At 34.9% G+C, this 26,879-nt stretch overlaps 1 protein-coding gene across 2 annotated transcripts; it reads left to right on the forward strand.

The window, feature by feature from the left end:
- Positions 1–26,427, forward strand: LOC131737511 (uncharacterized). 2 transcript variants are annotated; one of them, XM_059027040.1, is made up of 9 exons: positions 1–149; positions 2,456–2,527; positions 5,711–5,846; positions 9,134–9,195; positions 10,479–10,567; positions 14,183–14,306; positions 19,951–19,997; positions 20,632–20,695; positions 26,043–26,427. In XM_059027040.1, the coding sequence occupies exons 1-9, from the start codon at positions 147–149 to the stop codon at positions 26,340–26,342; spliced, it is 897 nt and encodes a 298-aa protein (XP_058883023.1). In that variant the 5' UTR covers positions 1–146; the 3' UTR covers positions 26,343–26,427. The 2 variants fall into 2 exon arrangements, with proteins under 2 accessions (XP_058883023.1, XP_058883025.1); XM_059027042.1 differs by lacking the exon at positions 1–149 and having other exon boundaries at positions 1,694–2,527.
- The last annotated feature ends 452 nt before the right edge of the window (positions 26,428–26,879 follow it).

Here is a 26,879-nt window from a genome sequence, read left to right on the forward strand (position 1 = left end):
TAAGCAGCGCAAGCCTGTGCTACCTAGGTGATGGATTTGTTTAGTTCCTTATTGCTGAGATGATCAGCACTGGAAGATAGGAACACTCAGAGACAGGTACTGATCTGTGAGAAGACTGAGCAGCTTTAAAGGGGCTTGTTTTGTCAATGGTAAGTTTTCTAGGAGTTTTAGCGCCTGTTTATTCAGTATTGGGATTGGTTAAGAGGTAAATAAAAAATAGTCAGGTTAAGTCTCTGTAAGACCTTTTGGAAAGACTGTGAATAAGAACAGTATAGCCAGAGCATGTTAACAGTTTGACTGGTGAGTTCTTAATCATTTACTATGGAAGTCTCACTTTTTTTGTTCTGGGCTGTGATTGTAATATCAGTTAACAGGGTTTTGCTCTGATGAGGTATTATTAGTATTGCTTGGAGGAGTTTGATATGCTGACACATGAAACTTCAGCTCTCTGGCTACATTTGAAACCCCACAAAACCACACTTGCTCTTGTTACATATAAAAGTGTTTTCCTTTAAACTACTGCAACAAAAATCAATACTTGATTAAATGAATGGTTGGTGCCACTCTGTTGTTACTCTGTATATGTGATTACATAGCAATTACATTGTAGATACACAACCACATGTTTATACAGTTCAATTATCAAAGATCTAGCAACTGCAAAAATATTTGATTTTCTGATTTCTCCTGTCTTGACTCAAACAGAAATAAAGTAAAAACAGTTTAACACCTTCCCTTAGTATTGATATCACTGTGTAACAATTTTTTATTTTTTTGGTTCCTGGGTAGTAAGTGTTATTTCCTAATTGCTTATGGCTCAAAAGTATAGAAAATGGCTATTATTCCCCACAAACTTTGCTTTTGTGACCAGGACAGCGATATTTTGAAATTTACCTATTTCCAATGAGAAAACGGGCGAATTTGTGTCTTTTCGTTCACATAAAGTCAGAAAAAAACAACATACGAATCCAAATTAACATGTATTTATACTAAAGTGATACAAAAATGACTACAAAAGATTTAGAAGTGAGTAGTTTTTCGAGATTTACGATTATACTGTAAATCACTTTCACGAATCAGCCCCCAAATGTAGTCTCCCATCATGTTCTCGTTATACTGTCCTTGGTAGCGGCGTTCAAAGTCCAGTATATCCTGGTGGAAGCGCTCGCCTTGCTCCTCCGAGTACGCTCCCATGTTCTCCTTGAATTTATCAAGATGAGCATCAAGGATATGGACTTTGAGGGACATCCTACAGCCCATTGTGCCGTAGTCCTTCACCAGAGTCTCAACCAGCTCCACATAGTTTTCGGCCTTGTGATTGCCCAGGAAGCCCCGAACCACTGCGACAAAGCTGTTCCAAGCTGCTTTCTCCTTACTAGTGAGCTTCTTGGGGAATTCATTGCACTCCAGGATCTTCTTTATCTGTGGTCCGACGAAGACACCGGCTTTGACCTTTGCCTCAGACAGCTTAGGGAAGAAGTCTTGAAGGTACTTGAAGGCTGCCGACTCCTTATCTAGAGCTCTGACAAATTGTTTCATAAGGCCCAATTTGATGTGCAGTGGTGGCATCAGCACCTTCCGGGGGTCCCAGCCGTACTCATCATACTTCAAGGCGTCCAGCAAGGTCTTGATGCTGTTGCACCGAGTGAGCCAGGGGAAGAGACGGGTAATTGTTACCATTATGGAGCAGCACGGCTTTGAGGATCCTGGATGAGCTGTCAATGAAGGACAGTATAACGAGAACATGATGGGAGACTACATTTGGGGGCTGATTCGTGAAAGTGATTTACAGTATAATCGTAAATCTCGAAAAACTACTTACTTCTAAATCTTTTGTAGTCATTTTTGTATTACTTTAGTATAAATACATGTTAATTTGGATTCATATGTTGTTTTTTCTGACTTTACGTGAACGAAAAGACACAAATCCACCCGTTTTCTCATTGGAAATAGGTAAATTTCAAAATATCACTGTCCTGGTCACAAAAGCAAAGTTTGTGGGGAATAATAGCCATTTTCTATACTTTTGAGGCATAAGCAATTAGGAAATAACACTTACTACCCAGGAACAGAAATTGTGTTACATTCATAGCCAGTACTACAAGGAACCATATGAGCTTTCCTCCCAGGTCTATGTACAGTATGTACAAATCGAACTGGCTTGGGTACAAAACCATCCATTCATCCAACTGACAATGGGGTAGTTTCCATGTGTGTTATAATTTTACTCAAGACATTGTGCTCGAGCAAAATGAAAAATGGCCCTGTATATTTCAGGTTTATTTTCGGCCACAAATCTGATCCTCTCGTGCTGTTCTCCCAAACAAGGCACTCACATCGCCACTTCACATGTAAATAACCACACATGGAAACTCCCCCACTGACACTGGTATAGTATTAACTTTGGTATTAACACAGTAAGTTATTGAGGCAAGCACATTCTCCCTTCCAACAGATGGCGCTTCAGGATACAGAATTGATGGCTACTTTGTACTCCACTGTTAACAAAAACAAGGAGATAGAAAAGGTAAGCAGAGTGTTGGAACAATCTGCCACTGTTATCAGCAAATGCCTGTAAATGCAGGTAAAAAGGAAATAGTGTCATTAACACATTCTAACTATATGACTACGTTTATTGAATTATTGGAATGTGTGATTAGTTTGCTTAACAACTAGGTTAATTATAAGTGTAACCTGTTGAAACAAGAATCAGAAGTTTACAATATATAAAGAAATACTATCACAAATGTTAGACTAACTGTCAATTAACACATGACATTTGTATACAAAAGCATCTATGGGACAAAGCAAAGAAGTTGATGAGATTACCTGCTTGGATGCGTTCATAATGCTCATAAGCCAAATTAAACTTTTACAACACAAACAGCAGAATTAACCTTTGTAATGCTTTACAAGCCAAGCTAATACATATACTTGTTTAATGGAATGTATTTCATCCGGGTATGAAAAATGTATTATTGGAATGAGGGAGCTCATATCCAATGTATTATTTGAATGAGGGAGCTCAACAATTCTAAAACATTTCAGACAGTTTAATTATTTTGGTGGCTATTTGAAGAGATGCATGCTGTCAGTGTCCACAAAGTAATATGTATAACATTAATGTTTGAAAGAATGTGATTTTATTTTGTATCATTCAAACCAGCCACTAATAGTACGGTATAAATGTACTGCAAGATCCGCCAAACACTACGTTTCAACTATAAACCACACAACTGGTCTTTTCATTTATTAAATCTCTGAAAGACCATGCCTAATTAGCTCCAATCAAACCACTTCAATACCACTAGTACTGGTATAACTCATATTCATTATATAACATGTCTTGGTGCCCAATAATGGAGAATGGAAAAGCATGACCTCTGGTCAAACTGTCAGAGAATTACCTAGGTCTCCAGTCTAGCCACAACATTTATACATGAATTGCTATGGATTTTGTTGCACATTACAGTAGAAGTATTACCTACTGAACAACCACAAGAGGAATGGTGAACAATGAAGTTTCCATGCAGACTTGGAGACTATAGGACTCCTGGGAAATACCTGATTAGTTGTTTGTAGGTGAAAACAATTACTAACCCGAAAGGCAGCTACGAGACAGACTTTTCAACAGTGTCTAAAATGCAAAGCTGCTGTTTGGTAATTGAGCTAAAGATCCCCATCTGGTAGCAACTCACAGCTCCACCACATGAAACTGAATTTACCAGATTAGTACCTCAAATTTAATTAAAAAGCAAAACAAAAGGAATTACACCAATCTGTCATCCACAATGTGAACCAATTAATCCCTCAAATGAAAAACTGTAACATCAAAGCCACTTGCCCTTGAGAGCAATACTGTATTTAAATTAATACGTTATGTGCAGGCTGTCTCTTGTCATCTCGTGTAGTTTTGAGTTTTTACAGTACAATAGAGACCCTACACATGATGTATTAACTTATTGTAAATCATACAAATGAAGATCATACTCATAAATAGCTTTAAAGTAGTATATATATATATATATTTTATATATATATATATATATATATATATATATATATATATATATATATATATATATATATATATATAGTGAACTAGCCTCGTGGCTCATGTTCGTTTTGCCCTTTAAAGTTACAGACTAGTGTGCTGATTGCTGAAGCAGAACATCTCACAGACAGGCCACCTTCAATCATGCCGATAGCAACCAGGCGATCTTCATTACTCAAGCAGGGCATGGTCATAGCTTTCACTGTTCTTGCGTTAATTAAAATCATGTATTTTCGAATGGCTATTTATACAGATTCTTAATCATTTGGGCAATTTTAACTCAACTCAAATACCAAACACTGAGCACCTGGCGTTTTTATGAAATCACATGACTTGAGCTCAGTATTTTGTTATCCCAGGGAACAATACTACTCAAACAATCAACAAACCTATATGCTCACTATTTAAAATGTAAATAACATTATGTATGTGCCCAATGAGCTATTGACACTGTGATTTTGTGTCAACTACTGTATAGTGCACAAGATCTGAGTACATGCAGTGCTGGACTTTGTCCTCAACTGGAGCTGGTAGCTCACTTGCATCCCCTGTCCAGCTCCTGGGTAGCTGTTGTAGGGGGTAGCTGTTGTGGGGAGTAGCTGAGGTGAGGGAACATAATTATGGAGGGAATGAGGGTAAAATAACTTGAAAAACAGGACCCTTACTGGCATACATGCATTGTAAAAAAAAAATCTAACTTGCTCCACAGAAGCCCCATTTGAAACATCCCAGGCCCCTGAATAAGTTATTTTATTTAGGCAATTGAATTTTAGATCCTGGTAATTAAGTTTGACTTGAAACATGATATCCTTATTTTTATTCGATGAAAATGGATCAAATTGAATTTGATGCTCACTGGACCACATTTGGCAAAAGAGCATTACATCACAAATCTTTGAAACAGCAGCATAACTAATTACAAAGAACCCCCGATAATGAAAGTGACAGTGTTAAAGTTGTTTAAACTATTTCACAAATGGGTGTAAATAAAGTATAATAATAATGGAAAGAATATCTAAGTGCAGGCTATTGCATGTGTGACAAATATCTGTAGTTCAGAATTCAACAGTTTTCAATAGCTTTTAACATACTGTAACATACAGCTACTGTAAATTATAAACTGATATTGAGACATGCCCTAGTAACTGTCATGCTGAATACCTAATATCATATTTAGATAACAGATGGTACAGCATAAGGAGGCGCATTCTAATGTGTTAGAATTTTAAGTAAAGAGACCTTTTGTTAGCAAGTAGATTGGAAGTTTTAATTTATGCTGATTATACATTTCGATTTTTTCATAATTACTTTTTTTTTGTGCTTTATAATAGAAGTCATTTTCATATGTAAGAAATACCACATTTGCTAAAAGTGTTAAAAATAACACAACTACTTATTTCTTACATCCACTGGGGGCAAAGTGTTTCAAGGGGTAGTGGTTACTGGTTACCCTCTGGTGTACTTGATGTACGTAGAGTTCAGACCTAATTCTAAGAGCTCTATTGAGGCCACAAAAAGTTGGCCAGGATTTGATAACTGAAAGAGAATAATATACAAAGTGAATATAAACAACACAATAGCCAAGATAACTCTTAACTATATCTACAATAAGTGTCTCCTTAACTGTTATTTTAACCAATGACTTCATTTATTTAGGTCAGTCACGCTGCGGCCTTTGAACATGTTGCATGCTTGAACTTTTTTGATGGCCAGTCCAAAGCTCCTGCCATTCCTCTTAGGATAAAATCTACAAAGGCTGGTTTCGATGAGTTGTCACCATCTTCAAAGCAAAGTATGTATCTATCAGTATTATTATGTTAAATGCATGCCAAAAACCACATTTCTAAAAAAATGTATCTTTATTAAAAACTATATTCTGCATTGAATACATTGCAGATGAATCTGTAGGTTCACATTATAATGAGCTTAATGGGTAAGGATAACTTATATGTAATGTGTGTGCTGGTTAGAGCTACAGTGGAAATTCCTTGTTCCAAAAATGGATGGTCCAAAAAAAGAAAATTTAGAACATACAGATAATGCAAGATTATCAGAAGATTATGCTATATGTAATAAAAAAATGTATATTTTTTTAACCTCAATAGACGATTAGATTTTTAATGATTTTTCAATACTTCACAATTGTGGCTAAGTTAACACCAATTGGTCACACCATTTCTTTTTTTATTTGCCATGTTACATATATAGAAAGCATCATGAACACAATGTCCAAGTCTTCTATTTTTCCATGTACAGTACTTAGAGGAGGAGGCTTTTTCCAGTTGATTTAAATTCCTAAAGCTCTTTACTTCAAATATATATTAGCACAATTTTCTGATAGGAAAAATGCAGATTACTATTATACAATTACAACTGAACAAGAAACAACTCAAAAAACACAAGTCTCTAAGTTAAATCAGAATTGAACTTCACTGTGTGTGGTTTCCATTTCTAAAAATAAATTGTACTAATGAAGATAATAATAATAATAATAATAATAATAATAATAATAATAATAATAATAATAATAATAATGAGCTTTGAGAATCCAGCACTTTGAGTCATATCCTTTACTTCTGACAATTCATAACTATCAGGTGTATCATACATCTCATGTTTAGTACTCTTTAGTCAATAAGCTACAACTTGGGTATCAAAATCATGACATTTGTTACAGGCTAAGTGTACGATGTTGATTGAACAATCATCCAACCAACACTGCATTCAGTTCTTTCATTTGTCATAAAGATAAGCTAAATCAGATTTAATTTGGCTGTGAATTAAACAAGAGAGCTGGTCGCTTTTCTGCACTGCAAAGCCTACATTGATTTTTGATTTGCTCCACTCAGTAGGATAGAGGTGTCTTAGAAAATTCAGGAGTGCATAAATGTTGTTCCTTCAATGGGTTTCCAGGGATCTGTCGTATACATTGATGTGTCTCTTGTAGGAAACTAAGGTTAAGGGAAGCTGGCTATTTAAATGATCTGAATTTATAAGTGTAGTTAAATATAATTAAACCAGTGGGCATTTATAGGTGGGATGGGAGTATTACATGTAATTCCCATCCCTGGTTATATATCTGAACTAAACTAAAAAATGAAATTAGAATTAACATTTAAAAATGTATGTTAAAACCAGTGATTAGTGATTTACTGTAGCTGCAAAAAAATATCTACAAGTATGCCTGACTGCAATTTTTTAGACTTGGCAGTCACCATTGCAGCCTATCTATTCTGGGACACAACGATACAAGCAACTGAACAGGGTAAAAAAGAAAGCAAATGCCATACCTCCACATGAATAATGTTATCAAACTAGAAAAAAACAACTTAGATGTTGTTACTTTATTATATATGGCAGTTAAGCTGTTGTTTAGATTTTCTCTTGGTAGTTTATAGTAAGAAATTGTCTTGGTCCTCAGTGGCTCACTGTAATGCCTGGTTTGGCCTTTGGCAAAGGAGGGGAAATTATCAAATGAGAAAAATGGGAACAAACTCTGCGCTTCAAAATTGTTCTGTCAGTAGTTTGGTTATTTTAAATTGAACAGTACATGTATTCATGAAAACAATTCTAAAACAATTCTTTACAATTACAAAATGTCACCCTGTCATTTTCTTATTTTGTATTATGTAATACTAAAGCGATCAAGTTTCAGGTTACCTTTGCAGTATTAAAGTATGGGTGAAACTTGGTGTGCTGTGGTGTGCTTAACACATTTTAACGATCACACATTTTAAAACATGCTTTTAGTGTGTGTAAAGAGGTTGAAGTGGTTCTGCCTTGAAATATATTATTAGAATACAATAAATGTATGATAGTGAAACTAATGTTTTTGATGGATGCTACTGGGTCGCTGGATGTTACAAACACTTTTTTTAAGCTGTCATCCAAATTTGGATGTAAGGGACTGTGTCTAAAGGTCTGTTAATTAAGATAAAAAACACATAAAGAAATATAACTCCTATGTACTCCTATGTGCATCTCTATAATCATCTTTCAAATATCTGTATTTAAAAAAAAAACCAAAAAACCATAAATTCATCCACATGTTTTGATAATTAGCTCTCATAGCCTCTCAGTAATGAAATCACGACTGTTTATTTGATATTTTTTAAAAGAACACGATCAGTCAAAAAGAATGAGCCAAAGTAATTAAAACATGTTGCGGGGAAGAAACAGAGGATATGCTCATCTAATTAAAAGCTCTGGCTTTGCCCCAGCCAGGATTGTTTTTGAAATGTAACGCAAGTTAATTAAAGCAAAAAAATCATTAAACATGTTTTTCAGTTTCATGAATTAAAGGAACGAAGGAACTAATATTTAATGAAAATATATGCATTTGTTTTTTTTGTTCAATAAAAGGTTGTAAATAGACAGTGGAGCACTCTCTTCATTGTTTTATGCTACATTCTGTTGTTGATTAAGGTTGGCAGGTTTTCACTGAGAGATTAATGTTGTTAAAGCTCATTATATAAGATGTATTTACCCTTTGCTTTTACTGTCATTGCTAATTGTGTGGATGTGGATATCTTCACTAAAATATTATTCTTGTTGTTCGATTTACATTCTTCATTTTCTGTTCCAGGTATCACATCCTAGTTTTTTTTTTAAAGTCAGGAGTTAAAAGGAAAAGTGTGGCCTCAATAGAGTTGTCAGCATCTCGTCTAACTTCCAAGTACATCTGGTACACCAGGGTGTACCCATTAACCTTACTTATGTGGGTGTATATAACATGCATATGTAAGACATACAAGGATGTGATATCTTAAACAGAAAAGGAGAATTATAAAAATCAGCAATAGTGTGTGTTTCGTGTAGAGTAAACTAAAAGGATATTCCTGAAATTCTAGCCAACCAGATCAAACAGGCTTGAGTCAATAACTGAATGTATTGTAAAAAAAAAAAAAAAAACACATTTCAGAACATTAGCTACAAGACAATAGAAACTAAAAAAAAAAAAATCGTGTACCTGCACAAAGAACTTCTGCATGTCCATTATAGTATATGGAATACTGCACTAGTAACCATTTTACATATCTATTTGCTTGCGATGATCATCTGCTATGTTGTTTTTTTCAGATGTATTTAAAAAGAAAATGGTGACTAAAGAAGAACAAAAATATGCAGAACAATACATAGAGGTATATATGACTATTGAGATAAAATATCTAATTTATAATGGTGTCCTGGAACAGAGAGCAGGAATCAAATGGGGAGGAACCATGGCAGGGTATATAAACTGTGAACTGCATACAGCTGGACATAGTGAGTAAAGCTGTGGTTACAAAACTCTGTGATCACTTTGATTTTCCTGTCTGCATTGTGTACTTTCATCAAAGGGAGCATAGAAAAAGCTATTGAAAGACTTCACTTACTGTCTTGTACTGCAATCCCTCATTCTTTCATCGAATACGTGATACCAGAGTGTTATTTATTGCATAATTATTGGACTATTTTTGAAGAGGAAAGAGTGGAACCTTTAATATGCAATCAAACCTATAAAATGTTAAATATGAAAGGTAGCAACAAATGTATTTTAGACTTAAAACATGAGGTTACATATAGAAATGTTAATCCCAGTGATTGCTTAATGTTTTAGTGGCCAGCTGCAAGTGTCACATTCCAACCTGTATTTAAAAATGAAGTTTTAATGAAAGGCACCAAGCTGTAATGCATGTAAAAACTCCAGATGATACAGTTCACAGGAAAAATAGTATTCAAAGACATGTCAATTTACATGCCCATGCCAAAGCTGTGCGTATGTAAGTGTCAGTGTCTGTCTGTCCTTCCTGTTTCTGTGGGCAGTAGGGTTTAAAATTACCCCAATAAATGAGCAAACAGGCATGCATTCATTTTACCCCAATCTCTGTCCATGGTATCATCAGTGAACTGAGCTACAACAATTGCATCAACTAGAATGACTCAGCAGCAGCAGCAGCAGAGTGTGAACAGTAATCTGGATACAAATAGAACATCTGAGACTCATTCAGAAACAAAATCCCCTTTAAGAAAAATAATTCAGTCTTCTTCTAATCCAAACAACATGGTTAAGTGGAAGTGCAGATAATAGAAATGACTGAAAAGGATTGACCTTCTTTCATTCACAAAAGCCACTGGCTGATGTCTCTTCATTATATCTATTTTTATTTTATTTATTTAGAGATGTGTTCTGCCTTTTTCTATAAAATATTAGATTTTTTTTTACCTGCTATATAAAGTTTGTCCTGTAAATAGGCCACACCTGGTGCTTGTACATTTTAGTTATCATATAAGGTGAGGGACATAGAAGTCTAATGATTTGTCCCACTATTTCAACAAGCCCCACTCTGCTGTAAAACTGTACCTGTACACACCTACTGTAAAATACGTACATGAGTAACACTTTAAGGACCTTTAAGAAATATGTAATTGTCATTGTCTAAAGGTAATGAGCTCTTCCAGTCTATGGGACATTGATACTGATTTGGATCTTACTGACAAAGAGGACCAGAGCAAGGATGAGGTTAAACAAAGGTAGGATTTGGTTGTTTCAAATTGAAGCTTCATTGTTTTCATACAACATTTTTATATTTATGAAATAAACTACGTAGAAAATGCATATTTCATCAAGACAAACAGACAACCCCAGTCCGCAGGTGAACATGTTATTAATCTAATCATGTTGAATGTCCCATACTAAAAAATATATATTTTAAATATATTTTTGTAAACATATTATTCATATAAAACTCGTAGTCGTTGGGAATGAAAAAATATATGGAAAAATATATGTATTTGTAACGTATGTAACGTTGTATAAAATATATTTAACATATTACAAAATTGGCCCGTTTTCATCATATGGAAAATATATTTACAATGTATTTGCTTAAACATATTTTAAATATATTTAAAATATAATTTCAGGTAACAATATATCAATTATATTGTCCATGTATTTTTTAGAAATGTATTATTCAATATATTTACTAAACATGTATTATATAATGTATTCACAATATATTACATAATGTAAAGTGCCTGGACACAAACCATATTTTGCATGTGTTCCACCAAACAGATATGAAGCAAATAAATAAGAAAGGAATGGAATTCCGCAATTTCACTTAAAAATAACCACTATCTTTAAACATAACGGAATATATCAACATTTTGTAAAAATTCAGTGTATATAAAACACTCAAGTACAAAAATAAAAAGCTTTCAACATATGCTAAAAGGCTGTTTGCATTACAACAGGTGTTTGGGCTGCTTCTCTGTAGACCTGCCTACATTGTTCTTCTGAAACTATGAGACGTTGCAAAAAACTGCTGCTTCCAATTAAAAATTCATTAATAGCTATGGAATTGTTAATGAAAATAGAGCTATGAAAGTAAAAAAAAACCACTAATAAACTGGAAATACATTTTTATAATTTCATTCTTTTTTTCATATTGGTGGGCATGCTGTTTAAATATAAGGTGACTTAAAATATGAACAGCCTATTGTGTCCTTGATTGTTACTGACCTCTATTGTTTTTCTTCTTCTAAATACTAGGCTTAGCCCAGTTATTTTTAATGATTGATTAACGACCATATTTGTTCCGTAAAGTATAAACTTATTTACCAAATTAAAATCACAGTGTCTGTGTTTTTATCTGCTGTACATGGATACACTTATGAAGCCTTCTTGTTTTAAATTTAGTGGTGCCTGACCGTTGCAGTCTCCCATTATATGCAATATATAAATATATTGTTTGAAAACACTGCATACACTTTTAAATATATTAATGTGAATATATTTATTTACAACATATTTTACAATGTATTTTGAATATAATTTAATGTATAAATGTGACTATGTTGATTTACAAAATGCATTTATAGTATATTATAAATATATTTAAGCAACATGTCATGTTTAAGAAAATATATTATAAATACATTTCAGATTTAAAAAATATATAATTCCATATATTAAAAATATATTTATTTTCCGTATAGGGTAAAAGAGGGTTCCAGATCTAGTACTTACTAAGGATGTGCTGGATAATGAGTATAAACAAGTATTCGTAATAAGTATGGTTACTTGAGTAATACAGTACACGAGAACAAAGATAATTACTCATACACCTTATTATGCAGCCTTAATTGGTTTTAGAGCAACCCACTTCTGGTGGTAAATATACACATTATGGCAAAAACCACTTTCAAATGATGTTAAACCATAGTCTGAGTGCCATAAACACTTTTGACTTTAGTCCTGCCCACTTCAGAGTAATATACAAATACAAGCACAAGTAGAAGTTTGATGAATAGAGGTCTGCTTGTGCCTAAATTTAAAACCCGATCCGAACCCGACCCAACCAAACTAAATCTGAACCCGACCCCGAGACCTTTGAAATATTTACATACCCGACCCGACCATCTCCACAAATAAATTCCTAACATACGCTATTGCAACTAAGTACCTTCAGTGTAGAGTATTCCTGGTTTCCAGTTGAAACATAAATAAATAAAGAAAAAATCACTCTCAATTAATCATGTCTTATGTACTTCCTTTCCTACTAATCCAACACTGCATGATTTAAAAGACGACAGGCTTCGTCAAAACTTTGTTACCACCACTGCAGAGATGGATTCCCCATCTGTTTGCTGTCATCTTTCAGTAATAATTTGCAAGATTTGCATTGTACAAAGCCATATGGACTTATTATCGCTGAATACAATACAACAATAATTTTTCCAAACAGTGGATTTAGTCATACCCTTTTCAGCAATGGAACGTTCCACTGCTACACATTCTCCTGTTGATAGTTTTTTTTTTTTTTTTACTCCATCAGCCTATATACAGACGAATCTGCTTTATTGCCATGCAGGCATAATTCGTTATATAAAGCGGGTCATGATATAAACAGAGTTTCACATTTGCCTATTGCACATTACGAGTGCGAGAAAAAAAACAAAACAAAGAAAACTAACGTGAATTAAAGAGCAGTGTTTTAACACTGTACATTTAGTCGTTCTTTACATTTAAACAAATCCATATAGTTTATTACAGGACAAATACGTTTTATATCATTAAGTGGGACAAAACAGTTTGCATCATTGTCTAAAAAAGGCACAAATTGTTGACTGATGAGAGCTATCAATTAGGCATTGCACTTGGTGGGTTTTTTTTGTGTGCATTTGTATAAGACTGACTATGTTAAATGGTGACGTTGGTGTTTTGCAACTTAACTGTATCCCGTTAAGACCGCCCCCGCAGCATTTGTTGACAGGCTGCACAAAATGTCAGTTTATCAGCCGAGATGATTATTGTTGTTAGTTGCGTTGGAAATTAATTATATCCTGTGGTTACTTAATAAAGGCTGGCGATGCGACATTTGACAAGCTACACAAAACAAATACGCAGGTTTGTCAGACAATATTAGAGAGGTAATTTCTCAAAGAACAGAACCATAATATACAAACTACACCCGACCCAACCTAAACCTGACTCTTATTGTTGGGTCCTGTCGGGCTCGTGTTGGGTAGCAAGGCTCTAGTTTAGAGTACAAGTATGGTCTGCACAAGTCTAGTACTTCTAATTTCCTTGCAAATAAATAAAATAGCCCAAGGTAACAAGAAAAAAATCAGACAACAAGGTGGTGACATTAACTTTAGTATATAAGTTTATGTATAAATACCTTTATTAAAAATATAAATATTCAAACTGTTGTGATGCAATAATGTTTCAATGGTTAACCAACAACATTTAAAGACAGTCTCTTATTTTTCATGATTCTCCATTAGATTTTTTTTTTATTGGGAATGTTCTCCTGCTGATAATTTTTTCAAAAAGCGAACTTCAATCGGGTGCCATTTTCACAGAATAACACCTTGAACTTACACATGAAGCAGCCTGTCTAGACAAATCAGCTCTTCAAAGTTTTTCCCTTCATTCCCTTAGAGAGCAAATTATTTATAGCTACAAATTAATATAAAAAAACTACCTTAGGAGCAGATGAGACCAGATGAGATCCAAGTTACACAATCCATAAAGTTCTCTGTTTAATAATTGGAGCTACTTTTGACATCCCACAATAGTAATTTGTATTTAAAGCTTTAAGCTTATGTCTTCCACTGTAAATGTAACTACCCTTTCAGAAACCTGAACAAAAAAGAAAATGGAGGTAGAAATTCAAACAGGGGGAGAAGAAAAGGAGAACTGACAGCAAATGCCTTGAGAGAGGAAGAAGATGAACTCATCTGGATAAAAGCAAAAGAAAAGGTAAACACAAGGGACAATTAGTGAAGTTCACAAAAACCTTAGCCTGTGTGTTTTCCTTTCTGTGTTTGTTGCATGGTTTTGTTGACATTCCGTTAATTCATGAAAGCCATTAGTTAATGTCCTAGTGTTTCACATTATTGATTGTGGTGAAAAAAACATGTAATAGGGTATTAACATGACAAGAGATGTGCAAAGTTGTAAAAGTTTCTATTGCCTTTTAGATTCCCAGTTATCTTATACTTGTCTATATCTACAGTACATATGGATTTACACTTTCCACCTACATAGAGATAGTTGTTTATTAATATATTAAACCGTTGGGTATTTTTATGACCTTAGAGTTCAACTGCTTATAATTTGCTTATAATCAGCATTGATGCTTGCTCTTTCTCGCTCAACATGTGAGAACTCTATCACTCTTATTTTTAACTGAAGAAAGAGATGGTTTACAGAAGGAAATATATTTCATAACAATACCATTCTATTTACTCTTACGGAACAAAAAATATATTTTAATATATTGAGAAATATAATGTAATATATTGATTCATATATTTAAATATATCAATATATTTCAATGTATTATAGAATATATGCCAATATATTTTCATTATATTGTACAATATATAAATCATACTCTAATATTAGTTGTTTTTTTTTGACAGGTGAATATTTTTAAAGTATTTTAAAACAACAACAAATAAACATTCAAGAATATTAAAAACCTTAAGACTAAAATGACAATATATTTACAAAATATATTTTGCTTACATATGGGAAAGTAAAAGCTAAATAAATCCTTTGCTCATTTTTATCAATATGATTGCATACACTTAAGAGAAAAATGGTGAGATTTCAAATACAATGGTAGATGGTTAGAAAGAGATGAAAGATAAATACCAAATGAATTAGCTTTGAGAAACTAAAAGAGAAAGCTAGGGAATAAGGAGATACATATTTAAGAGCAAAATGATTAAATATCATCAGTGCTGTATTTTTTTCAGATTAAACATAATGTATTAAAGCAGAACATTTATCATTTTCTCTACAGTTATACAACAAATATTCCTAAATATTTAAATGCTTACCTGAAAAACAGTAAATGCTAAATTGTAGAATATTTCATTTTTTATGTCAACATTTTCACCCAATTTGACTGTAATCAGTACATTCAATAGGCGTAATCAAGACACATCAGACCCATTTGAACAGTCTATGTGGTCCTCCATGAGCTACACGAGGTCCGTAGGTGATCATCAACACATTGAATGCTGTTCAGCGCCCTGTACAATTATATTATATTTTTGTGGCAAAATAATTATAGAAACGTGTTATACACAATCCAGAGACAATTATTATTAAACTTCTCTTACAGATGTTAGAAACATGAATTATATGCTTGATGTCAGTTATTATTAAAAATACATAGTGTATTTATTAAATAGTAATTTCAAACATAACCGCATACATTTTATGGAGGTGTGGAGAACAAAAGCTGAAAATATCAGAATTCTATCTTTTATAATTTTTAAGATATTATCATTTTTGTAAAATAAATGCTGTTTAGCTTATTTGCCTAATTGTCGAAATAAATGCTGTTTATCTTATTTGCATAAGTTTCGCCGATGTCACTGAGGCCAGAGGTTTTCTCTCTCCTGTAACAGTGTCCCCTTAGAGCTTTTTCCCGAAGGTGTTTTTGACAGTTGTATATTGGGGTTATAGAGACCATTATAAAGCATGTCTTTAAAGTAACATACACCCTGGGGTTCCCGAGTGGCGAATCCAGTAAAGGCGCTCTGCATGGAGTGCAGGATGCGCCCTATAGTCTGGATATCGCCGGTTTGAGTCCAGGCTATTCCTTTGCCGACCGAGGATGGGAGCTCCCAGGGGGCAGTGCACAATTGGTTGAGCACCGCCCGGGGGGAGGGAGGGCTAGGTCGGCCAGGGTGTTCTCGGCTCACCACGCACCAGCAACCCCTGTGGTCTGGCCGGGCGCCTGTGGGCTTGCCTGTGAGCTGCCCAGGGCTGCGTTGTCCTTCGACGCTGTAGTTCTGGGTTGTTGCATGGCTAGTCTGCAGTGTGTAAAGAACAGGGCGACTGATGGCCCACACTTCGGAGGACAGCGTTTGATCGTCTTTGCCCATCCTGAGTCAGCGCAGAGGTCGTAGAGGTGAGCTGAGCCTAAAAATAATTGGACATCACTAAATTAGTGAGAAAACAATAAAAATAATTGGCGACCACTAAATTAAAAAAAAAAGTGACATACAAAAATATATTTTTTAAAGGATTGCTCTGAAATTGGGCATGCTACACTCAGACTGCTACTCTGATAACAAAACACTTCAGCATTCAAAAGCATCAGTGAGGATTTTGACCAATTAATTTTATATCCCGATAGTGCACTAAAATCATCAAAAAGGGAAAGCAAATGAGGGAGCGATTTGGAAATATTTTTAATAAATAATAGTACATCATCAGCATAAAGTGTATTCTTGATATTAAAAGGGGTAAAATTAACAGATTGATGGTCTGCTTGTGATAGGGGCTCCAAAGAGCAAACAACAGCGGAGATAGAGGGCAGCCCTGACAAGTACCCATAGAGATATCAAACTGCGGGGAGCATTTGGTGCCAGATGGATTTGCATATACAATTTTAATCATGTTGATAAACTCTGCCCCCAGTTGCATATGATCTAACACTGACCAGAGATAATCCCATTCGAGACGGTCAAAAGCCTTCTCAGCATCTAATGAGAGGACAGCACACGGGGCATCAATATCCATGGCTGAATGTATAATGTGCAGGAGATGGCAAACATTATCTGCCGCCAACCGTTTCTTAATAAAACCAGTTTGATCATGGTGGATTAATTTAGTCACATAGGACTCAAGCCTACAAGAGTGTATCTTGGCATACAATTTGATGTCTGCGTTTATCAACGGTAGGGGATGATAACTAGCACAGAGATAAGGGTCCTTTTCTTTTTTCAGTAACAATGATATAATGGCAGTATCCAAAACAGTAATCTGAGGACTACGATGTAATAAGATCAGTGAACCCTTTGTTTTGTTGTCAGCAGAAGAGGAAGCAGCCATACATAAATATTTATTAGCAAGTCTAGGAACGTCCTGACATTTGTAGCATAGCTATATCTATCTTTTTTCTACGTAAGAGATCCAGACAACTTGCTCGTTTGTTAGGAGAATTAAGCCTGCGTACATTCCAGGACAATATGTTTATATCAGTCATGGGTGTCAAAAATAAAATCAAAGTTCAGAAAAAGACAAGAAAGAAAATGGAAAGTAAATCTACGGATCAGAGATAAAAAGGTATAGACATAAAAGAACAGATCATACAGTACTAGCTCAGTCGGATTGTAGCAGGATAACAAATGCCTATAGTAACAAGGTCATATCAAAACAGTACTAGTTCAGCCACATTATGGCAAGACAAGCCTCTACAGTGGTGGAGAGGTGTGCGATGTAGGCCTTTTTTGCCAACGCTCGACATCCTGGGGTGCATCAGATAGCAGATGTATACGGGTAAGTACACTGAGGTGTGTTCAGATAAATTGTAAAATAGAGCATTTACTACACACTGCCCTTCCACAACTGTCGTAGACATCCAAAGTTTTGTTGTCATTGCATTTTGCAACCGGGCACTGTTTCCTCTTGGCTGTGGGTGCAGCGGCTGCAGCACTGCCAGAAGGGGAATCTGTCTCTGTCCTTTTCTGATCCATATGTGCTTGCCGAAGCTCCCTGGCTAACTGCAAGATGAAGTCCTTCCTGCTGCAGTTTTCCCCGGTACATTCCTTGTACAAAACATATGCATTGATGGCTGCCAGGTCCAAAATGTTATAAAATACAGCCACAGGCCACTGACGAGATCCACCTTTGACTGAATACTGTCATGCCATCTGGTCCAGCAGCATATCCACAACAAACTTTAAGGCATCGTAGTATTCCACTGTCTCAGGGGTTTTTTTTGCCATTGGTTCCGATCGCCACAGTTTTGTGCATAGAGCTGAAAATGAACCTGCAATGCTATACACAGGGGGGTACCTATGACTCAGAGAGGCGTGTTTTTCAAGCGCTCAAAGAATGTAGACAGGTAGATGCCACTTGATCACAGGACTGGCTGTATTGAAAAGGACAGGCAGGATTATAGGCTATATTTGATAAATATGTATTGAAATAACCGGTTAAAATTATAACATGCTTATAATTATCAATTTCTTGCGAATATGCGGCTCAAACGCCGTCAGTATATCTAATACATATATTTGGAAAAGTCACAAATGGGCATGCGCATTACATACCGGAACGCAGAGTAATTTCAATTTTCAAACACAAAACGGTCAAATTGACCGGCTTGGTGCTTCTAGTGTTAAATACATGCTTTATAATGGGCTCTATAATCTCAATATAAAACTTTGTCAAAAACACCTTCAGGAAAACGGCCTCCAGGGGACGCTGTTACAGGAGAGAGAAAACCTCTGCCCGTCTCTGTGACATCGGCGACACTTATGCAAATAAGCTAAACAGCATTTATTTTACAAAAATGGTAATATCTTCAGCATTTATTCTCCACACCTCCATGAAATGCATATTTCAATAATTATTTTGCCAAATTTAAATTTAATTGTACATGATGCAGTCTGTCTTGCTGAACACCATTCAATGCATTGATGATCACCTACAGACCCCATGTGTGGCTCATGGGGGTCCACATAGACTATTCAAATGGGTCTGATGTGTCTTGATTACACCTATTGAATGCACTGATTACAGTCAAATTGGGTGACATTATAAAGACATTCTATTTTCATCATCAGTGAATTATCAAAATAAATAAAAACATAATTAAAAGTAAAAATAATGTCCCTCTTTTGTACTGGACAGAGCAATCTTTAGAAGAAATATTTAAAATCCTTGATGCAGCTGGTGTTTTTTTTAATTGAAGACATTTTAAAATAAATCGTGCAGCTCTATGCAGTGTGTTCAATCATTTTCCGGAAGCAAACTAAACCGGTTTCCAGGTTCCTAAATGCAGTGTAACAGGTAGTATGCTGTATTTGTTTTTAAGTCACAGAAATATGGATATTTACACTATTCTTTCAGAAATGGGAATTTTCACGAGGAACTACATATTATACGGCAATGGGTACATTTCACGGAAATCATGAAATCTGTGATGACCGTGAAAAAATTACAGCCTTAATTATCATACCTTGTTGTTGCTTACTGGTAATTAAAAAGAAAAATCATTTTAGATAGGCAATGCAATTTAGATATGAAGGAGAGTAAAAACTTACAGTAATAATTATATCAATGACCATTTTTATTTACTCAACCACATATACTTAATGGCATGCTACTGTTGTAGGTATATGTTTGTAATGAGGAAATAAGGTTTATGTGCATAATTAATATACATGATATGAGACTGAACTCTGTACTCTTGAGAACTCGATGCAAATATGCCATTTTTATCGAATTATTTATTTTTGACATGGGGCCCAAATATGTATAACAAAACCATCCCTACCTCTCATAAAGCTAGTGTATATTCCAAACAACATTTTGAAATCATGTAAAATTAAACAGAACATTTAAATAATTTTCCTAACATTTTATCGCACAGATTGACAAGTTCTTTGGATCTCAACTGGTTGGAAGTGCTGGAGTCAGGTATTCAGCTATATACAATGTACTCTTTACTATTAAAAGACATCATGTCCGACAAGAAACATCATTTACAAAAGTGTAAATAATATTGACTACAAAAAAAGAGAATTAGAAATGTTTTCATATTGAAAATAGCTGAAAGAAAAGTAGTTTGACACATAATAAATATATTTCATTGACATTTTTTCAGTATTACTTCTATTGCTTTATATGGGAGGGAAATTGCATCCTCATACAAGGTCACCAAGCATTTGTGTCTTCCGTATGTCTCCATATAAAGATAAGAGACATCTGAGGTCACCATGCGTGAAAGGGTTCATTTAAGTGGGATACAATTCAACAACGCAAAAGTTTCACAACTTACTGTTGTTAGGTCCTACTTAATATGTACAGATGTCCTTCTAGAACATGTAAGTAACTGTGTATTTTGAGCCAGGATAGTTTCCTATAACACTGTTGTCCATTTTGAAATAGATTCATGGTTTTATTCAAATTAAGCTAAACTATTATTTGTCATAATTGTAATGTAAATGGTAGAATTTAGAAGAAATGCTTGAAGTTACAATGTTATCTACAGGCCACGAATACCACTAACATAGTGAAAGATTAGTGTTGTTTGTTATTTGTTATTTTGTAGAGCACTGAAATCTGATGGAGATTTTCAGAGAAGAACATGCAGGGCAATGGAAAGTGAAATCTTGGTGAGTTAAAAACACAAACTCAACAAATCTGGGCTGAGAATGATGCCATGTGCCAATCTTGTCATTTTGACAAGTTTGATATTGCAACATGATGAAACAGAGATCAACAGGATGGTTACATGGTTTCATGACGCATTGGAGAGGGTTGACAGTCACAATTTATATGTTTGTGTAAGTTTAATTAAGGATTCAATGTACAGTAATTCCCATCCAGTCCATTACATAAATTAAAAACAATATACTCAATTCAAGAGGACAATTTAGCCATCAAAAGAATCCCCCTTGTATGGAACATTCAACTGTTGCTTCTAATTGAGCTTTTTAAAGACATGCCCAGTTGATTTTTTTGCCTCAGGATAACTACTGTATCTCATATACATGGAAATAAAACCATCCGCCAATTAACCTTTTAATATTCTGAAGGATTTTCAGCTTACCTTAATGAATAGTAATAACTTCAGAACTTAATTTATTGACATTTTCCCCAGACTAACTTACAGTCCAATATGGGAATTTAAACTGTAGGGATATATACAGCCAAGGTTTACTTGAATAATTGCACCAAATTAAACAACTCAAACCTGGTGCCATTAATTAATTAATCAACTGCTACATTAAGAAAGAAAGCAACCTTCCAATAATTGAATTTTGCTAATGTGACAATAATTGAGTTGTCTGTGAAACCATAGATGTGTCTATAAATAATTCATTTAAAACATCCCAGCAGCTGCATTGGATAATTATTTTTCAACTTCTTCCTGGCCACCAGTTAAAGATTGACACATGTAAACCCATTCAACAGTAACCCTACTGGTATGTTTACAGTGGCTATGTTTACAATGACTTTTGGCACTGTGACAGGGCAGCATCATGGCCAAGCTGTTAACAGCAGGGAGATAGACTTAGAGACACAGAAAGCTGCAGTTTAGCATTAATGCTGTGTGGTCCAGTGGTTAAAGAAAAGGGCCCTGGTTCAAATCCCACCTCAGCCACTGACTCATTGTGTGACCCTGAGCAAGTCACTTAACCTCCTTGTGCTCCGTCTTTCGGGTGAGATGTAGTTGTAAGTGACTCTGCAGCTGATGCATAGTTCACACACCCTAATCTCTGTAAGTCGCCTTGGATAAAGGCGTCTGCTAAATAAACAAATAATAATAATACGCACATTTATTTACAAATACACTGAACAGACACAAACAAAAACACATTAACAAAAAGAAAGGGCCAAAATAAAAGGTCTACACAAAAACTCACCAACATAAACAAGACGACACAGCATGGAACACGAAACACACAACATGGACCTCCACACCTACATTAACTCTACTAATTCTAATTACCACCCATGAATACCTATTGTATACACCCATGGCTGGTTAATCATTCAATCATTTATTCACTTGTCGGCTCCAGCCACATTCCCACATGTTTTGACAGGGAGAAATGTAACCCCCTCCCTGCCAACCCAATATTCCCCACAACAACACACACACACACGTGCACTGGCAGGGCTTTCAACCTGCCACACTGCCACAGGCACCCAGAATGAAAGAATCTTTTTCTAGATTTGCAATGTCATCATACTGTTATCGTACTATAGTGTTCTAGATTTTTGGAAATGCGCGTTCCAAGCGTGGAACGCCTGGATGGGGTAGGCCAGTGCCACTTTGGTACAATTAATACCATTCCATGCGTCAAAATGTGTCAAATTCAAGTGGAAAATTGCAGAATCATTATCTTACTGAGACAGAAATACACTTCCCTGTCTCCTGTAATCCTGTTTCAAATCTTGTGTTAAGAAATGCCAACCAGGGACAGGGCACAGAGCTACATTAGTGATCAGTGCTTCCCCGTGATTGTACATTCTCAGGAATTTCAAAACATACATCTCTGAATAATGTCAACACATGCTAATCTGTTTATACTATCATTTTTAAATTATAATTGCAATACACACCTCCAGACTATGGCTGTAAATTACTGAAATCTCAGCAAGGAGCTGAGCTCTCTGTTTAGATAAAGCAATAAACCATTATTGTCCTTAAGAACATAGCACTGAATTCCACAGTTGAAAAATATTTGAATACAAAATACTTCTCATAATAATTCTAGTAGTTATAGCCATTCTTTGATAAATTAATTGAAATTCTTAAGTTCATGTTACAGTATAGCAATTCTGATAGTCGCAATGCTGACTAACCAAAAAATAAAGCACATGTTAACTTACGTAGTTTAAAAAATATTAACTTTGTTTAATTAGTCGTAGCGGTAGCATGTTTGCACAACTATAGCATAGCACATTAAGGAATCCCTTTTGTGTTGTGGGGGAATCTTAATAGAAACATTTAACAAATAGCTACATTTAACCGTCCTTGGAGATATATACTGTATATATATTAAAAAAAAACAAAAAAACACTCCTGTTACATTTTTTGTAAACCTGGATGGCTACGATTCGGTACTGGAATATTTCTGTAATAGCATTTTAAAATCTTACAAAGTCATTGTAAACACCCTTTTTAATGCAATGTGCATTCAATTATGGGCACATTTTTATGATGTGTGCTATATGAAATATCAGCAAAGCCCCTTCTTAATTACCATAAAATGACCCACTGGCAGCACTTAGAAGTTTGTTGTAAACCCTTGTCAAAATAAAAACGGACTGAGTTTATTTTTCAGGAATAATAGCATGACAGTCATATTGTACTATCTCTATTTTTGTTGTAAATGTAGCCAGTGTCTCTTTGTCCTTCATGTGGTATCTCGAAATAGGAATCAACCTGAACTTGGAAGGATTGAAATGTGTGTAAGGGAAGCTCTGTCCATTTGTTTCCAAACAAAAAATATATATATAAAATGAAAACACATTTACCATAACATGTGTGTCTTTCATATAGAAAAAAATGTCAGGCCTACAAACTGATGGTAATACATATTAGATAACATTTAGCAAGTCAAATTACATAAGTTTTAAAAATAAAAAAAGCATTAATGTCGATGTTGAGATGGGGAAAGATGCTTGAACAGTAATATTCATTATTTTGGGAAACAGGCATTTGCAACCCTCTTAGAAGCAGTTAATGACCCACTGGTTGAGAAACAATGCTAAAAGCACAGTCAATTGGTTGCTTATACCGTGTTCTATACATTAATAATTCCATATACAGTGTTTGTCATACGAATGCTTGTACAACCATTCTTATCAATATTATAATAAAATACTTCAAGTGCAAGTCCATGTTTTTTTTTTTTTTTTTTTTTTAATTATAATTCCTCTGATGTTGGAACTCCTCAAATACTAATGTGTAGTGAGGAGAACTTAGGACACAATATGTCCTACCTTAGGACACAATATGTGCTGGGGTAACTGGTTAAAAATATATAGGTACTGTTTCCCTTCTGCACTGAAATCCCAAACATCTCAACCAGAGATAATATCCCCTGTAGGGGAGAAAGAACATCTTAAACTACTATGGTCCACGACCTCTGATGCAATCTAAATATGATTTCTTCAGATAAACCTACTAGCCTAATGTATTGTAATAGTTATCTCTTGTATCTCTAACTGATATAACCGGATGGCAATCATTTATTCCACTACGTGTTTCACTTGCTGATGCCCTGCCTCACACCAGTTTAATGCTGTAATTGTAAAAGTTCATCTAAAGTCTGAAATTCGCTTCCTTGGAAACCAGCTGAAAAAAGCAAACATCCCCCTGAGAAATAACAGTGTGTGGCAAAGTGCCCCGCCCCTGTGTGCATTTGTGTGTTCTGTGTTGTATGTATGGTGCGTATGTTAATGTTGGTGTATAGATTGGTACACGGGATATAAACGGGTCTGTGTTTCACGTGTGTTTAAATTGTATATTTGTATTTAGGCACGGGATTGCACATCACGCACGTGCATTTAAAATATAATATGTGAACACGGGGTTTCACGTAATGAATTCACGTGCTGGGATTCAAGTGAGTAATTAATTAGTAATTGAATCCCAGCACAACAGTATATATAGATGCACGTTTCTGTCACTCGGGGTTGGGTGTTCGGAAGAGGAGAACGGGTGAGAGAGAGAGGAGTAACTAAAAGCAAAGTAAAAACGTGCAAGATAAGTGTTTGTTCTCACCTTGTTTGTTTGTCTGTCCGTGCACCGTTTGTTTAGTGTCAGTCGTTTTGTCTGTCTGTTTATTTTGGCGTCAAGTGCCGTGTCCCGTGTTTTTGTGTTTAAAACCTTTTATTTTCTGTTTATTAAATGCTGAGCGCGATCACGCGCCCAGCTTATACCAAACCACATCTCTCTGTTTATTTATTTCCTGCATCTGGTCTGACGCCACCCACTCCGGCCGTCTTTGTGACACAGTGTTATTAAAAAGAGCTGTCAGAAGCTATCTTTGTGATCTGTTACATTGAACTGCCTGGATTTGTGTTTGAGGATTGTTTTTCAGGTTGTCAAAAGTCATTCTTACTGTATAAGTTTGTTTTAAAAGAAGATAATCACAGGAAATGGATTAAACATACACAAATGTAGTAATTACTAATAAAGAGAAACATACTTATTCTATACATGACAAATAAATAGATGACACATTAATTGAAAAATGCATGTGCTATACTGGATGTGTATTATGTAGTGATTAGTTGAAATTTTGATTAGAGATTAGAAAAAAAAAAAAGTGTCATGTGCTGGTCTTCACATAGTTTTTAAATCTCTGTTACCAAAAAAGTCTGATTCCATTATAAATCAGTGTAATCCTGTTTCTTGTTATTTACATTTAGGTCCCATTGCATTTCTGTCAATATTTAATGTATTTGGTGAAATTGAATTTGAACAATTAACATTTTACATTTCATATTAGTTAATTTGACTGTAGTCTGGCATGAAACAGTTTCTGTTTATCTATATTTTACCATTAACCGATTTCAGCAACAAGCTATATTGTAAAATCCTTTATGTCACCTGCTTGTTTCTGTATATCTCTATCTTTAAGATTTAACTAAGGAACAGTTTCTCATTACATAGTCATGCTCCATCTTCAATTTCCAAAATCCTACTTGAAAAATCAAAAAATTTGAATTACTGGAATCATGGGATGGCAAAATAAAAGTAGATTTATATTGCAATTGGAAGACTATTAACTATTAAGAGTTATACAGTTTTACTGTATAAAAAAAGTAATTTACTTTAACACGTTTAATAATAATTTAAAAAAATTCATATGCAACATGAAGCACACAGCAGTCACTAAAGTTTTATTTTTTAATTAAAAAAATGATTGTTTCTATGATCTGTGGTTCCAGTTTGTGAAATACTGCAGATACAGTACATGTATTGTCTTCTTTTAACAGAATCCACCCTCCAACACAAGACAGAATGCTGTGTTTCTACACAAGGCACAGGTGTCTGTGAGGCCTGTTACAATTCCACTGCCCAACGGAACAAGTCAAAATTGCTTTAGCAGTTCTGATGCTCTGCCTCATCTTAACCTCAGCTATAAAAACATCTGTGAAGCCAATGGAAGAAACTTCAGACACAGTGTTCATCAACATGACCGTGCTAATCAACAGAAACCTCTTCTTCAGCCTGGCCAAGACAATTATTTGAGTGCTCTTCTCTCCTGCAATGCTTCTGATGTCATGACTAAATAACACCTAATTACAGCAGATCTTTAACTCCTCTTAATGATGTAGTTTACTGGGTGCTTCATGGTTCTGTCACAATATTATAATAAAGTTGCCCGAATTTTGGAAGCAGTTTTTTCTATTTTATTTTTATTTATTTATTCATATAGTATTAAATTTAGTTTATTCAGTGTTAACAGTGGGATTTGCACCCATGGCTTCAAGAAGAAGAGAGTCCACGTTTCCAATTTATACACAAACCTGCAGCTTGCATACCATAAAGTTTCAATAAAAAATGCATCTTATGAAATGGAAAGCTGAAGCTGAAAGTTTTTGAGTTAAGAAAAGTTGATTAGTCTTTTACAGCTTGTAATGAACGACTCGTTGGCCGGATAGGTGCATTGTATTTATGCATAAAGACACTGACTACAAACTAACTATGGGGGATTCCCCTTTAGCGAAACTGGTACAACTCACACCTGATGTGTAGTTCTTAATGGCTGAGTTCAGAGGATGAAAAATAATAAATAATAATAAATAAAGCCTGTAAAAAAGCCTGGGTGA

The sequence above is a fragment of the Acipenser ruthenus genome, chromosome 7, assembly GCF_902713425.1.
Source record: "Acipenser ruthenus chromosome 7, fAciRut3.2 maternal haplotype, whole genome shotgun sequence".
NCBI lineage: Eukaryota > Metazoa > Chordata > Actinopteri > Acipenseriformes > Acipenseridae > Acipenser > Acipenser ruthenus.

Excerpts from the sequence above, each read along its gene's own strand:
- LOC131737511 (XM_059027040.1), top strand. Across the intron at positions 14,307-19,950 it reads GGATAAAAGCAAAAGAAAAG|ATTGACAAGTTCTTTGGATC; the intron begins GTAAACACAAGG and ends TTTATCGCACAG. Across the intron at positions 20,696-26,042 it reads CAATGGAAAGTGAAATCTTG|AATCCACCCTCCAACACAAG; the intron begins GTGAGTTAAAAA and ends TTCTTTTAACAG.